Source organism: Nycticebus coucang, chromosome 4, assembly GCF_027406575.1.
Source record: "Nycticebus coucang isolate mNycCou1 chromosome 4, mNycCou1.pri, whole genome shotgun sequence".
NCBI lineage: Eukaryota > Metazoa > Chordata > Mammalia > Primates > Lorisidae > Nycticebus > Nycticebus coucang.
In genome coordinates, this window is record NC_069783.1 from 103,374,348 (window position 1) to 103,388,604 (window position 14,257).

At 37.9% G+C, this 14,257-nt stretch overlaps 1 protein-coding gene across 4 annotated transcripts in view; it reads left to right on the forward strand.

Annotated features, from left to right (window-relative positions):
• Positions 1–14,257, forward strand: part of LOC128582998 (E3 SUMO-protein ligase RanBP2-like) — a 99,991-nt gene that overhangs the window by 69,703 nt on the left and 16,031 nt on the right. For 3 of the 4 annotated variants that reach the window (XM_053586773.1, XM_053586776.1, XM_053586777.1), the window contains 2 exons: positions 7,272–7,476; positions 9,448–9,549. In XM_053586773.1, coding sequence (XP_053442748.1) covers positions 7,272–7,476; positions 9,448–9,549 — 307 coding nt within the window. The remainder of the gene's footprint in view (positions 1–7,271; positions 7,477–9,447; positions 9,550–14,257) is intronic. The other variant, XM_053586774.1, reaches the window with a different exon arrangement.

Consider the following 14,257-nt stretch of genomic DNA (forward strand, 5'->3'; position numbering starts at 1 on the left):
GAAGAGGCGTACTGTTAACAGATTTGAATACTCAAAATACGATACCAATTTTCCCAAAATTGATCTATAGATTTAGTTATAATACCAATCATAACCCTGCTGGAGCTCTTTGTGGATATAAACAGCTAATTATAAAATTTCTATGAACAGATAAGTTGATATATTTGTTACAGTTGATAAACCTATCCTGACACATCATTGTCACTGTAAATTGTTGAGAATTTTTACCCTGGATGGTTGTTGAAGTTTGTTAATTTTTTTTTACTCTATTGATGTGATCAGGTGGTTCTTTTTATTAAATCTTTGAATGACATTGATCTTTCAAATGTTCAGAAAACTAACATTGCATTTCTGAGATAAACCTTACTTGGTCATGGTAAGTTTTAATTTTTACATATGGTTGGGTTCAATTTGCATAAATTTTGTCACAAATTTCTGGATTTGTATTCATTAGGGATATTGATCTGTAGTTTTCTTTTCTGGTATTATTTTTGGGTTACATATTAGAGTGATATTGGTTGAGCTTGGCATGGGGGTCCCAGAAAGTTGAGGGGCTGAGGCAGGAGTATCATTTGAACCCAGAAGTGCAAGGCTGGAGTGTGCCCTAATTGTAAATATGAATAGCCGCTGCACTGCAGCCTGGGCAGCAAAATGACACTATGTCTCATTTAAAAAACAAACAAAAGGGCGGTGCCTGTGGCTCAGTAAGTAGGGTGCCGGCCCCATATACAAGAGTGGCAGGTTCAAACCCGTCCCCAGCCAAACTGCAGCAACAACAACAAAAAGTAGCTGGGTGTTGTGGCGGGCCCTTATAGTCCCAGCTACTTGGGAGGCTGAGGCAAGAGAATTGCCTAAGCCCAAGAGCAGGAGGTTGCTGTGAGCTGTGATGCCATGGCATTCCACCAAGGGTGACAAAGTGAGACTCTATCTTTAAAAAAAAAGAATGTTGGTATCATAAAATGAATTGGGAAGTATTTTCTGTATTGCTATTTTCTGGGGTAGAGTTGTGATGAATTGGTAGTGCTTCTCCTTTAGGCGTACAATGAAACCACCTCTGTCTGGAATTTTCACTTTATTGCCTGAGGTTGAGTGCAGTGACATTATCATAACTCACTGCAAACTCATTTGGGCTTCAGTGATACTCCTGCCTCATCCTCCCAGGTAGTTGGATTACAGGCATGGATGCCACCATGTTCAGCTAAATTTTCTGTATCTTGTAGAGATAGACTTTCATTATGTTGCTCAGGCTGGTCTTGAACTCCTAGCCTCAGGCAGTCCTCCTGCCTTGGCCTCTCAAAGTGCTGAGGTCACAGGCATGAGGCAACACACCTGGCAAGATTTTTAAAATATAATATATAGAGGATTATAGATAACACTAGGAGTGTTATCCGGGTAATCCCCTATTTTTGAGTTTTAGTAATATGTATCTTTTAAGAAAGTGTATAGAGGCCAGGCACAGTGGCTCATGCCTGTAATTCTAGCATTCTGGGAGGCTGAGGCAGGTGGATTGCTGGAGCTCAGTAGTTCAAGACAAGCCTGAGTAAGAGCAAAACCCTGTCTCTAAAAAATAGCTGGGTATTGTGGCGGGCGTTTGTATAGTCCCAGCTACTTGGGAGGCTGAGGCAAGAGGCTCTGTTGAGCCCAAGAGTTTGAGGTTGCTGTGAGCTATGACGTTATGGCACTCTACTGAGGGTGACAAAATGAGACTCTATATCAAAAAATAAATAAATAAGAAAGTGGTATCAAATGTATGTGTGTAGAATTGTTCCTGATAATCCCTTATTAAGCTTTTAAAAGTCTGTTGGTTCAGGGCAGCGCCTGTAGGGCACCGACCCCATATACTGAGGGTGCGGGTTCAAACCCTGCCCCGGCCAAAAAGCAGCAAAAAATAGCCAGGCATTGTGGCGGGCGCCTGTAGTCCCAGCTACTGGGGAGGCTGAGGCAAGAGAATCACCTAAGCCCAAGAGCTGGAGGTTGCTGTGAGCTGTGATGTCACAACACTCTACCAAGGGCGATAAAGTGAGACTATGTCTCTACAAAAAAAAATAAAAAAGTCTGTTGGTCCAGGAATGGAAAAAATATTCCATCTTTTCTTCCTGATACTTTTTGGTCGACCTGGTTAGAGGTTCTTGAATTTCATTGATTCTCTTTTTCAGTAGAAACAGATTTTTGCTTCATTTTCTTTTTTAAATCCATTTTCTCCGTATCCATCGTTATTGACTTCTGTCTTTTACTATTTCCTTCTTTCTTTGGGTTTATTTTGCTTTTTTTCTAGTTTTTTTTAAAGTGGAAGCTTAAATTGCAGATTTAAGACCATTCTTCATTTCTAAGATAAGTGTTTAATATTGGAAGCTTTCCTTTAAATACTGTTTAACTGTATTCTTCAAGTTTAAATATATAGTATTTTCGCTCTCATTCAATTCAGATATTTTCCTGTTTTCCTTGAGACATTGTTTTTGATGTATGCGTTTGATAGTAATATGCCATTTCCAAATAGTTGGTAATTTTCCACATATAATTCTGTTAATGATCTCTGGTTTAATTCTGTTATGGTCAATGAAAAGATTTTGAATGATTTTAATTCTTATAAATTTGGTGAAGTCTGTCTTAATGTTTCATGTGCTCTAAGAAGAATGAGTAGTTTGTTGTTTTTACATGAGTCGCGTTTTATAAATAGGTCAAACTGCTTGATATTATGTTATTCATATCTAATATATGTCCCTGCTAATTCTTTTTCCTTCTCAGTTCTGTCACTTACTGAGAGATAGGCCATCAAACAAAATTGTGGATTTTTCCATCAGTTTTTGCCTCTTCTACTTTGTTGATCTCTTGGTTCTGTTAATTTTTCTATTGATTTTTTGATCCTCTTATTTCTGCTCTATCTCTTATTACATCCTCTGCTTTTTGAGTTTAGTTCTTTATTTTCTAGCATCTTAAGATAGAAGATTATTGATTTGTAATCTTTTTAAATATAAACACTTCAGCTATAAATTTCCCCCATAACTTTAGCTGCATTCAGTAAGTTTTGGTATGTTTTTGTTTTTGTTCATCTCAAATTATGTTGTAATTTCTTTGTGATTTCTGCTTTAACCAATTGGCTAATTATGAGTGTATTGTTTAATTTCTACATGCTGTGAATTTTCCTACTGTTCATTCCATTGTGAATTTTCCTTCTGTTCATTTCATTGAAGATACTCTAGTATGATTTGAATCCTTTTGAATTTATTAAGGATTGTTATATGGATTGTTATATAACAATCTAGTATTGTTCTATACTAGAGAATTGTCCTGTAAACCTGAGAAGAATATGTATTCTGTTGTTTACAGTAAAGTTTGGTTGCTCTTTCTGCTTGTTTGTTATCATTTTCATATTTCTCCTAGCAATAAATTATTTCAGTTTTGGCTTTTTTTTTTTTTTGAGACGATTTCACTCTATTGTCCAGGCTTGAGTGCTATGGTATCTGTAGTCACAGTAACTTCAGACTCTAGGGTTCAAGCAATCCTGCTTTAGCCTCCCAACTAACTGGGACTATAGGTAAATGACATAATATCACGCCCAGCTAAGTTTTCTATTTTAGTAGAAATGGGATCTTCCTTTTGCTCAGGTTAGTCCCAAAATCCTTAGCTCAAGTGATCCTCCTGCCTTAGCCCCCCAAAGTACTAGGATTATAGGCATGAGCCCCTAGCCTTGGCCCTAAAATACTTTATACCTCATTAACGTGGTTGTGTTTTAAATGACTGGAGACAGAAAGAGTTACCCCCCAAAATTGTTTTCTGGCCAGTGTAGTGGCTCACACCTGTAATCCTAGCACTCAGTGAGGCTGACAAGGGAGGATTGCCTGAGCTCAGGGGTTTAAGATCAGCCTAGGTAAGAGCAAGACCCCATCTCTACTAAAAATAGAAAAAATTAGCTGAACATGGTGATGGGCAACTGTAGTCCCAGCTGCTAAGGAGACTAAGGCAGCAGTATGGCTTGAGCCCAGGAGTTTTAGGTTGCATTGAGTTGTGATGGTGCCACTGCATTCTAGTTGGGGCAACAGAGTGAGACCATCTCAAAAAACCCCCCAAATTTTGTTTGCTTATTATCATTACTAGTGTTCTGTATAACTTCATCTGGATTTGAGTTACCATCTATGTCTTTTCAGTTCATCCTGTGAACTCCTTTAGTATTTTTTGTAAAGCAGATCGAAAAAAATCCTCGCTAAACCCAAGGTCACCTAGATTTTCTCCTAGCAATAAATTATTTCAGTTTTTGCTTATCTGAGATGTCTTAATTTACTTTTTAGTTTTTGGTGATAGTTTTGCCATCTATAGAAATTCTTGATTGACTTTCTTTTAGCACTTTGAACATGTTATCTCACTGCTTTCTGGGTTCTATAGTGTCTGATGAGAAGATTGCTATAGTCTTATTGAGGTTCCTTTGTATGTGATGAGATATTTTTTTCTCTCCCTGTTTTGAGGATTCTCTTAATATTTGTTTTGTTAACAGTTTGACTATGATGTGTGCAGGTATGTATGATTTTGAGTTTATCCTACTTGGAGATCATAAAGCATCTTGAATGTGTAGACTGGATGTTTTCAGACATTCAGATAATTCTTTTTGCCCCAGGACCCCAATTAAGCATATGTGACACCACCATCAAAGCATGTATTGATATGCTTGGTGGTGTCACATAGGTCTATGAAAGCTTGTTCAGTTTTCAAGTTTTTAAAATTTTTTATTGTTTCAGGTTAATTTGAAGGTGTAAAGAATTAGGTTGCAATGTTTACATTTGTTAGGTAGAGTCCCTCTTATAATTGCATCCGATCCCCAAGAGGTGTGCCATATACCTTACCATTGTGTCCATTAAGTGGGAGCGCACCCATCCCCGTCTCTCTTCTCCTCTCCCGGCTCCCCTGTTCCCTGGCCACATCTTGAATTGATTAGCGTTTTTCTGTTATACGGGTGTGTATTAGATTGTCTACTGGCTTCATATTAGTATTGAGTACATTGGATTCTACCTTCTCCATTCTTGTGATACTTTTACTAAGAAGAATGTGTTTCAACTCCATCCAAATTAATACAAAAGATGTAAAGTCCCCATCTTTTTAATGGCTGAATAGTATTCCATGGTATACATGTAGCACACTTTGTTAATCCATTCTTGGCTTGGTGAACATTTAGGCTGTTTCCACATTTTGGCGATCGTAAATTGAGCTGCAATAAACAATCTAGAGCAAATGTCCTTATGGTAAAATGATTTTTTTTCTTCTGGGTGGATGCCTAGTAATGGAATTGTAGGTTCTTCAGTCTTTTTTCTTTAGATCCCTGAGACCAGTCAGGCATGATTACAGGCATGAGCCACTGCACCCAGCCAGTATGGATTTATTTTTTTGTGCACAATGTCCAGTTGTTCTAGCACCACTTTTGGAAAAGAAAAATCGTTGAATTGCCTTGAGTATCTTTGTATGGGTCTGTTTCTTGGTTCTCTGTTTTGTTCCATCATCTATTTGCCTATTCTTTCTCTAATACAATCTGTCCCGATGATGGAAGCTTTATATAAGGCATTCCAAAAGTCACCTCTGAAATCACCATACATAGGAAAATGGGATATTATAGCTAAATATATCCAATTTACAAAATATTTATTACAAAAATCTCTAAAATTTTACAAAATATTCTGCATGTGTAGTTGACCACCTCTTTATAACATTTTGTAGTTAATATTTTCTAAAGTTAGCATTTTTGTATGTATGGTGACTTTAGGGGCAACTTTTGGGACACCCTGTAGTAAATCTTGTAGTTTAATAGTGTCAGATCTCTGACTTTGTTCTTTAGTATTGTTTTGTCTGTTATGTGTCTTTTATCTTTCCATGTAAACTTTAGAATTAGTTTGTCCATACCTGCAAAATGGTTTTGATTGGAATCAAGCTAAGGTTTTGATTGGAATTGTGTTAATTCTGTAGGTCAAGTTGAGAAGAGTTGACATCATCACAGTATTGAACATGGGAGTATGTCTCCATTTATTTACATTTTCTTTATTTTATCAGAATTTTATAGTTTTCTTTATAAGTATACATATTTTCACATTTTAGTGCAGTTTGGGTTTTGGTGCTAATGTAAATGGTATTGTGTTTTCAGTTTCAAATTCTTATTTGTTGCTGGTTTTATTAAAAGGCATTTGACTTTTGCATATTCACTTGTTATTTTGGAAAACTTTTATAATCATTATTAGTTCCAGGAGTTCTTTGCCTATTCTTTCTGGGTTTTTTTAATATAGCTAGTCATGTCATCAGTGAACAAAGACAGTATGCCTTTTATTTCCTTTTTTGTTTTATTTCGTTAGACTTTCCAGTATGATGTTGAATAAAAGTGGTGAGAATGTGTATCTTTGTGTTGCCCTGCTCTTGATCTTAGGACGTTATCTGTATATTTTTTTAAAAAAGTTAAATATCAGATTCCCAGAGTGGAAGCAACAGTGAGGTGGAGGAGCTGTCTTGGTACCACCAGGCAGCATTGCTGGTCTGGGGTTTGGAGCAGTGCCCTAGGGCTTGGGGTGGGAGGCTGGAAAAATCCTAGAGGCTGTGCTGCAAACAGTTACCAACCTTCCACTGAGCCTCATATGTAAGGTAGATGAGCTCGAATAAGAGGTAACAAGGGATGTAGGGAAGGCAGAAAAAGCCCAAATGTACCAAACCACTAAATTATCCCTCTGGTCCTGAGATCCTTATTCTTTCTTTTGTACATTATTCTCTGAGGCTTTTGTGTTTAAGTTTTTTTTTTTTTTCCCTTTTTTCTTTTTTTGAGACAAAGTTTTGCTTTGTTACTTAAGCTGGAGTGCGTGGTGTCATCATAGCACACTACAGCTGCAACCTCAAACTCCTGGGGCAAACTGACTGCCCCAGTCTCCCAAAGAGCTGGGACTACAGGCACATGTCGCTATATTGGATAAATATATATATATATATATATATATATTTTTTTTTTTTTGTAGGGATGGGGTCTTGCCCTTGTCAGGTGGTCTGGAACTCCTGGCTTCAAGCAATCCTCCCCTCTCAGCCTCCTGGAGTGCTAGGAGTAGAGGCAGTTGTGAGCTACTGTGCCTGGCCCTGAGGCTTCTTGCAGTTGTTCTATATGTTTCTGTTCAGGCATATAGTTGAAGCTTTTAGAGAGAGATAGGGTACAGTGTGTTGTCTGGAAGTATAAGTCTTCAGTTTCTTTTGAAATCAGTTATTTGATCGTTTTTGTAAATTAGTATTTAATGATGTGTTTTATTACTTCCTCTTTGCAGAAATCTCCCAGTGAAGAAGTAACTAGCACAGCCAAAAGTACATGTACAAGTGGGACTGAAGTAACAGTACCTTTTTTCTGTAAATCTGAAGAATTTGATTCTGTTAACAAATCTCCTAGTTCACCACTTGTGTCTTCTGGAACTGCAGACAAACCTGTAGATTTGTCTGCTAGAAAGGAAATTGATGCAGATTCTACAAGCCAAGGTAAAGCTTGATAGATGTAGCAAAGAAAAAAAAATATGTGTTTTTATTGATAGAGACATGATTATTAGGGATTACAAAGCATTATGACTCTGACCTATCTTCCTGACCATAAAAGGCAATAATTTCTTTCTTTCTTTCTTTCTTTTTTTTTTTTTTAAAAAGACAGAGTCTTATTTATTTATTTATTTTTTAACAGACCACAGCTGACCGGTCTGGTCCAAATTACGCTTTAGTCAGCCCTAACCACTGAAAAGTGTTTGGCATTAGAGAATCTAGGTCAGTCTGACCAAATGGAATTAGTACCTTAGTAACTATGTGGTTTATTTAATGAGAAAGTACTATTACAATACAACAACTTGAGTGTGTTATCTGAGTGACCCAACACATTGCTTTGTCTTGGCCCCCCATTTTTTTTTTTTTTTAGAGACAGTTTCACTTTATTGCCCTCAGTAGAGTGCTGTGATAGCATAGCTCACAGCAACCTCCAACTCGTGGGCTTAGGCGATTCTTTTGCCTCAGCCTCCTGAGTAGCTGGGACTACAGGCGCTTGCCACAATGCCTATTTTTTTTTTTTTTTTTTTTGTGGTTTTTGGCCAGGGCTGGGTTTAGAACCCACCACCTCCGGCATATGGGACTGGCGCCCTACTCATTGAGCCACAGCACCACCCCACAATGCCTATTTTTTTATTGCAGTTTGGCCTGGGCCGGGTTTGAACCTGCCATCCTCAGTATATGGGGCTGGCACCCTACCCACTGAGCCACAGGTGCTGCCCCAGACAGAGTCTTATTTTGTTGCCCTCGGTAGAGCGCTGTGGCGTCACAGCTCAAAGCAACCTACAGCTCTTGGACTTAGGTGATTATCTTGGCTCAACTTCCTCAGTAGCTGGGACTACAGGCACCCAGCACAGCGCCTGGCTATTTTTTGTTGCAGTTTGTCCAGGGTCGGGTTTGAACCTGCCACCCTCGATATATGGGGCCAGCACCCTACTCACTGAGCCACAGGCGCTGCCCAGGCAATAGTTTCTTTACATGGTAATTTCCTTTGTGAAAGTCATTTGAATATTGTTTGAATTATATTATCACTTGAGCATATTTTAAATATTTTAATTATATGCAATGTAATTATAGAAATATTACAATTATGAGTATAACATTTTTTGGTACTATTTAGATGACTTTTTCTCTACCAGCCTTAAAATTTACTAGTATTCAGTTAATAGTAACTAATATGTTGTATTGCTTTCTCCTTTTTTTTTCCATTTTAATTTTTGGGAGTATTGAGTGGGAAGTATCTTTTAAAACTGTTTTTTTATTTGTTTACATTGCCTACATTACCTGATTTTTTTTTTTTTTAAAGAAATAGTCTTAAACATTATAAATACTAAATTTATGTAGATGGTTCAGAGTCTTAATGTGCGAGAACAGAAAGGTAACGTCACACCTAAAAACTCCATACATTTTCATATGAGGAAAGTAAGGCACAAAGTTTCAGAGATCACATAGTTATACACTGGCAGAATTAAGATCCCAAAAGTCCTAATGTCCAGGTGTAAATTGTATGTTTGATTTTTATGAGCTTATTCATAATACAGAACACAAAGTTTTAAACAGATACTTCCTAAAACCCTGCCTTTGGCTACATGCTTGTTTTAAAGCATATAAGCTGTAGTCGCTTTCCTATCTTTTTCAATGTTGTTTCTATTTTTATAGGCAGCTAAAACTGTGTAGTTTTATATCTGGCTTAATATAGATAAGGTCTATATTTCTATATAGAATGCATAAAGTTAATAATATTGAAGAAGCTCAGAATTGGATATATTTGTAACTTACTAGAATATGAATGCTAACACCTCACCCCCACCCCCACCCCCTGCCTCCGTCCTATAGAATAGAAGGCCCACTGTTCTTTCTGAGACCTGGGTAAAACTGATGTTTAAATGAAATATTAAATTGTTCTTTTCCTTTTGCCAGTAGAAAGCAAAACAGTTTCATTTGGATTTGGAAGTAGCACAGGGCTGTCATTTGCAGACTTGGCTTCCAGTAATTCTGGAGATTTTGCTTTTGGTTCTAAAGGTAAGATTAGGAGATATTTTAGTACAGTGAAATAAATACTCATTTGTTAACAATGTTATAACTCAGTTGGGAGATTCTTCCCCTACCCGTTCCCCCAGTTGGTTTAATGTTTTAATAATGAAGGGCTTCCACATTTTATTTTGGATATTTATGAATAAAATCATAAAAGTTATCTCTTTATTTAGTGTAAGTCATTGTGATAGTCCTCCTCATCCTGATATGCAGAACCATTTTTCTGCTTGGGATTATCCTGACTTTGATAACATTGTTCTTTTGACTTTATTTTTAGATGTGACTTGCGGATATTTCAGGATTTTTATTTATTTATTTCAGGATTTTTTCTTTTCTTTTTTTTTTTTTTTTTTGTAGAGACAGAGTCTCACTGTACCGCCCTCGGTAGAGTGCCGTGGCGTCACACGGCTCACAGCAACCTCTAACTCTTGGGCTTACGCGATTCTCTTGCCTCAGCCTCCCGAGCAGCCGGGACTACAGGCGCCCGCCACAACGCCCGGCTATTTTTTTGTTGCCGTTTGGCCGGGGCTGGGTCCGAACCCGCCACCCTCGGCATATGGGGCCGGGGCCCTACTCACTGAGCCACAGGCACCGCCCTTCTTTTTTTTTTTTTTTATTGTTAAATCATAGCTGTGTACATTAGTGCAATTGCCTGTACCCATTCTAAGATGCACCATAGATATGGCCCCACCCATTACCCTCCCTCCACCAAAACTTCCCCCCTCCCTTCCCCTTCCTTGGCCCTTTCCACATAGTCTTGTGCTATAGTTGGGTTATAGTCTTCATGTGAAAGCTATAATTTACCTTCATAGTAGGGCTGAGTACATTGGATACTTTTTCTTCCATTCCTGAGATACTTTGCTAAGAAGACTATTTTCCAGCTCCATCCATGTAAACATGAAAGAGGTAAAGTCTCCATCTTTCTTTAAGGCTGCATAGTATTCCATGGTATACATGTACCACAATTTGCTAGTCCATTCGTGGGTCGATGGGCACTTGGGCTTTTTCCATGACTTAGCAATTATGAATTGGGCTGCAATAAACATTCTGGTACAGATGTCTTTGTTATATTGTGACTTTTGGTCTTCTGGGTATAAACCTAGTAAAGGAATTACAGGATCAAATGGCAGGTCTATTTTTAGGTCTCTAAATGTTCTCCAAACATCCTTCCAGAAGGAATGTATTAGTGGGCATTCCCACCAGCAGTATAGAAGTGTGCCCTTTCCTCCACATCCACGCCAACATCTCTGGTTTTGGGATTTTGTTATGTGGGCTACTCTTACTGGGGTTAGGTGATATCTCAGAGTAGTTTTGATTTGCATTTCCCTGATGATTAAGGATGATGAGCTTTTTTTCATGTGTTTGTAGATCTTGTGTCCGTCTTCTTTAGAGAAATTTCTCTTCAAGTCCCTTGCCCACCCTGAGATGGGGTCATGTGTGTTTCTTGTTAATACGTTTGAGTTCTCTGTGGATTCTGGTTATTAGACCTTTATCGGAGGTATAGCCTGCAAGTATTTTCTCCCATTCTGAGGACTTGTCTGCTTGCTTTACTCACTATGTTCTTGGCTGTGCAGAAGCTTTTTAGTTTGATCAGGTCCCAGTAGTGTATTTTTGATACTGCTTCAATTGCCTGGGGAGTCCTCCTCATAAAATGTTCAACCAGGCCGATTCCTTCAAGAGTTTTCCGGGCAGCGCCTGTGGCTCAAAGGAGTAGGGCACTGGCCCCATATGCTGGAGGTGGTGGGTTCAAACCCAGCCCCGGCCAAAAAACTGCAAAAAAAAAAAAGAGTTTTCCCTGCACTTTCTTTGAGTATTTTTATAGTTTCATGTCTTAAGTTTAAATCTTTAATCCAGTGAGAGTCTATCTTAGTTAATGGTGAAAGGTGTGGGTCCAGTTTCAATCTTCTACAGGTTGCCAGGCAGTTTACCCAGTACCATTTGGTAAATAGGGAATCTTTTCCCCACTGAATGTTTTTAATTGGCTTGTCAAAGATCAAATAACGGGAAGTAGCTGGGTCCATCTCTTGGTTCTCTATTCTGTTCCAGAGATCTACTTGTCTGCTTTTGTGCCAGTACCATGCTGTTTTGATCACTATGGATTCATAGTACAGTCTCAGGTCTGGTAGCGTGATTCCTCCTGCTTTGTTTTTATTGCTGAGTAATGTTTTGGCTGTTTGAGGTTTTTTCTGATTCCATATGAAACGAAGTATTATTTTTTCAAGATCTTTAAAGTATGACAATGGAGCTTTAATAGAATTGCATTAAAATTATATATTGCTTTGGGCAGTATGGACATTTTAACAATGTTGATTCTTCCCGGCCATGAGCATGGTATGTTTTTCCATCTGTTAACATCTTCGGCTATTTCTTTTCTTAGAGTTTCATAGTTCTCTTTGTAGAGATCTTTCACGTCCTTTGTTAGGTATACTCCCAAATATTTCATCTTCTTTGGCACTACTGTGAAAGGAATAGAGTCCTTGACTGTTTGTTCAGCTTGGTTATTGTTGGTATATATAAAGGCTACAGATTTATGGGTGTTGATTTTGTAGCTTGAGACATTGCTATATTCCTTGATCACTTCTAAAAGTTTTGTAGCAGAATCCCTAGTGTTTTCCAGATATACGATCATATCATCTGCGAAGAGTGAAAGTTTGATCTCTTCTGACCCTATGTGGATACCCTTAATCGTATTTTCTTCCCTAATTGCAATGGCTAAAACTTCCATTACAATGTTAAAGAGCAATGGAGACAATGGGCAACGTTGCCTGGTTCCTGATCTAAGTGGAAATGATTTCAATTTAACTCCATTCAATACGATATTGGCTGTGGGTTTGCTGTAGATGGCCTCTATTAGTTTAAGAAATGTCCCTTCTATACCAATTTTCTTAAGTGCTCTGATCATGAAGGGATGCTGGATATTATCAAAAGCTTTTTCTGCATCAATTGAAAGAATCATATGGTCTTTATTTTTAAGTTTGTTTATGTGTTGAATTACATTTATAGATTTATGTATATTGAACCAGCCTTGAGACCCTGGGATAAATCCCACTTGGTCATGGTGTATAATTTTTTTGATGTGTTGTTGGATTCTGTTTGTTAGGATCTTATTGAGTATTTTACATCTATATTCATTAGTGATAGTGGTCTATAATTTTCTTTTCTTGTTGGGTCTTTCCCTGGTTTGGGGATCAAGGTGATGTTTGCTTCGTAGAATGTGCTGGGTAATATTCCTTCTTTTTCTGTATTTTGGAAGAGGTTTAGTAGTATAGGTGCTAGTTCTTCTTTAAATGTTTGGTAGAATTCTGATGTAAAGCCATCTGGTCCTGGGCTTCTCTTTTTCGGGAGATTTTGTATAGTTGATGCTATTTCAGAACTGGATATAGGCCTGTTCGACATTTCCACTTCGTTCTGGCTATGTCTTGGTAGGTGGGGTGCTTCCAGGTATTGGTCGATTTCTTTCAGATTTTCGTATTTCTGAGAGTAGAGTTTCTTGTAGTATTTGTTAAGGATTTTTTTGAATTTCGGAGGGGTCTGTTGTTATTTCATCATTACCATTTCTGATTGATGAAATTAGAGATTTTACTCTTTTTTTCCTGGTTAGGTTGGCCAAAGGTTTATCTATTTTATTGATCTTTTCAAAAAAACCAGCTTTTGGATTTATTGATCTGTTGTATAATTCTTTTTTTTTCTGAGTGTATTTCTTTCTTATTATATTTTATTTTATATTTTTATTGTGGGCGATTCATTGAAGGTACAGTAAGCCAGGTTACATTGATTGCAGTTGTTAGGCAAAGTCCCTCTTGCAATCATGTCTTCCCCCCATAAAGTGTGACACACAACAAAGCCCCACCTCCCTCCCTCCGTCTCTCTTTCTGCTTTTCCTCCCCCCCCCCAACCTTAATTGTCATTAATTGCCCTCATATCAAAATTGAGTACATAGGATTCATGCTTCTCCATTCTTGTGATGCTTTACATGAATAATGTCTTCCACTTCCCTCCAGGTTAATACGAAGGATGTAAAGTCTCCATTTTTTTTAATAGTTGAATAGTATTCCATGGTATACATATACCACAGTTTGTTAATCCATTCCTGGGTTGGTGGGCATTTAGGCTGTTTCCACATTTTGGCGATTGTAAATTGCGCTGCAATAAACAGTCTAGTACAAGTGTCCTTATGATAAAAGGATTTCTTTCCTTCTGGGTAGATGCCCAGTAATGGGATTGCAGGAGCAAATGGGAGGTCTAGCTTGAGTGCTTTGAGGTTTCTCCATACTTCCTTCCAGAAAGGTTGTACTAGTTTGCAGTCCCACCAGCAGTGTAAAAGTGTTCCCTTCTCTCCACATCCACGCCAGCATCTGCAGTTTTGAGATTTTGTGATGTGGGCCATTCTCACTGTGGTTAGATAATATCTCAGGGTTGTTTTGATTTGCATTTCTCTAATATATAGAGATGCTGAACATTTTTTATGTGTTTGTTAGCCATTCGTCTGTCATCTTTAGAGAAGGTTCTATTCATGTCTCTTGCCCCTTGATATAAGGGATTGTTGGCTTTTTTCATGTGGATTAATTTGAGTTCTCTATAGATCCTAGTTATCAAGCTTTTGTCTGACTGAAAATATGCAAATATCCTTTCCCATTGTGTAGGTTGTCTCTTTGCTTTGGTTATTGTCTCCTTAGCTGTACAGAAGCTTTTCAGT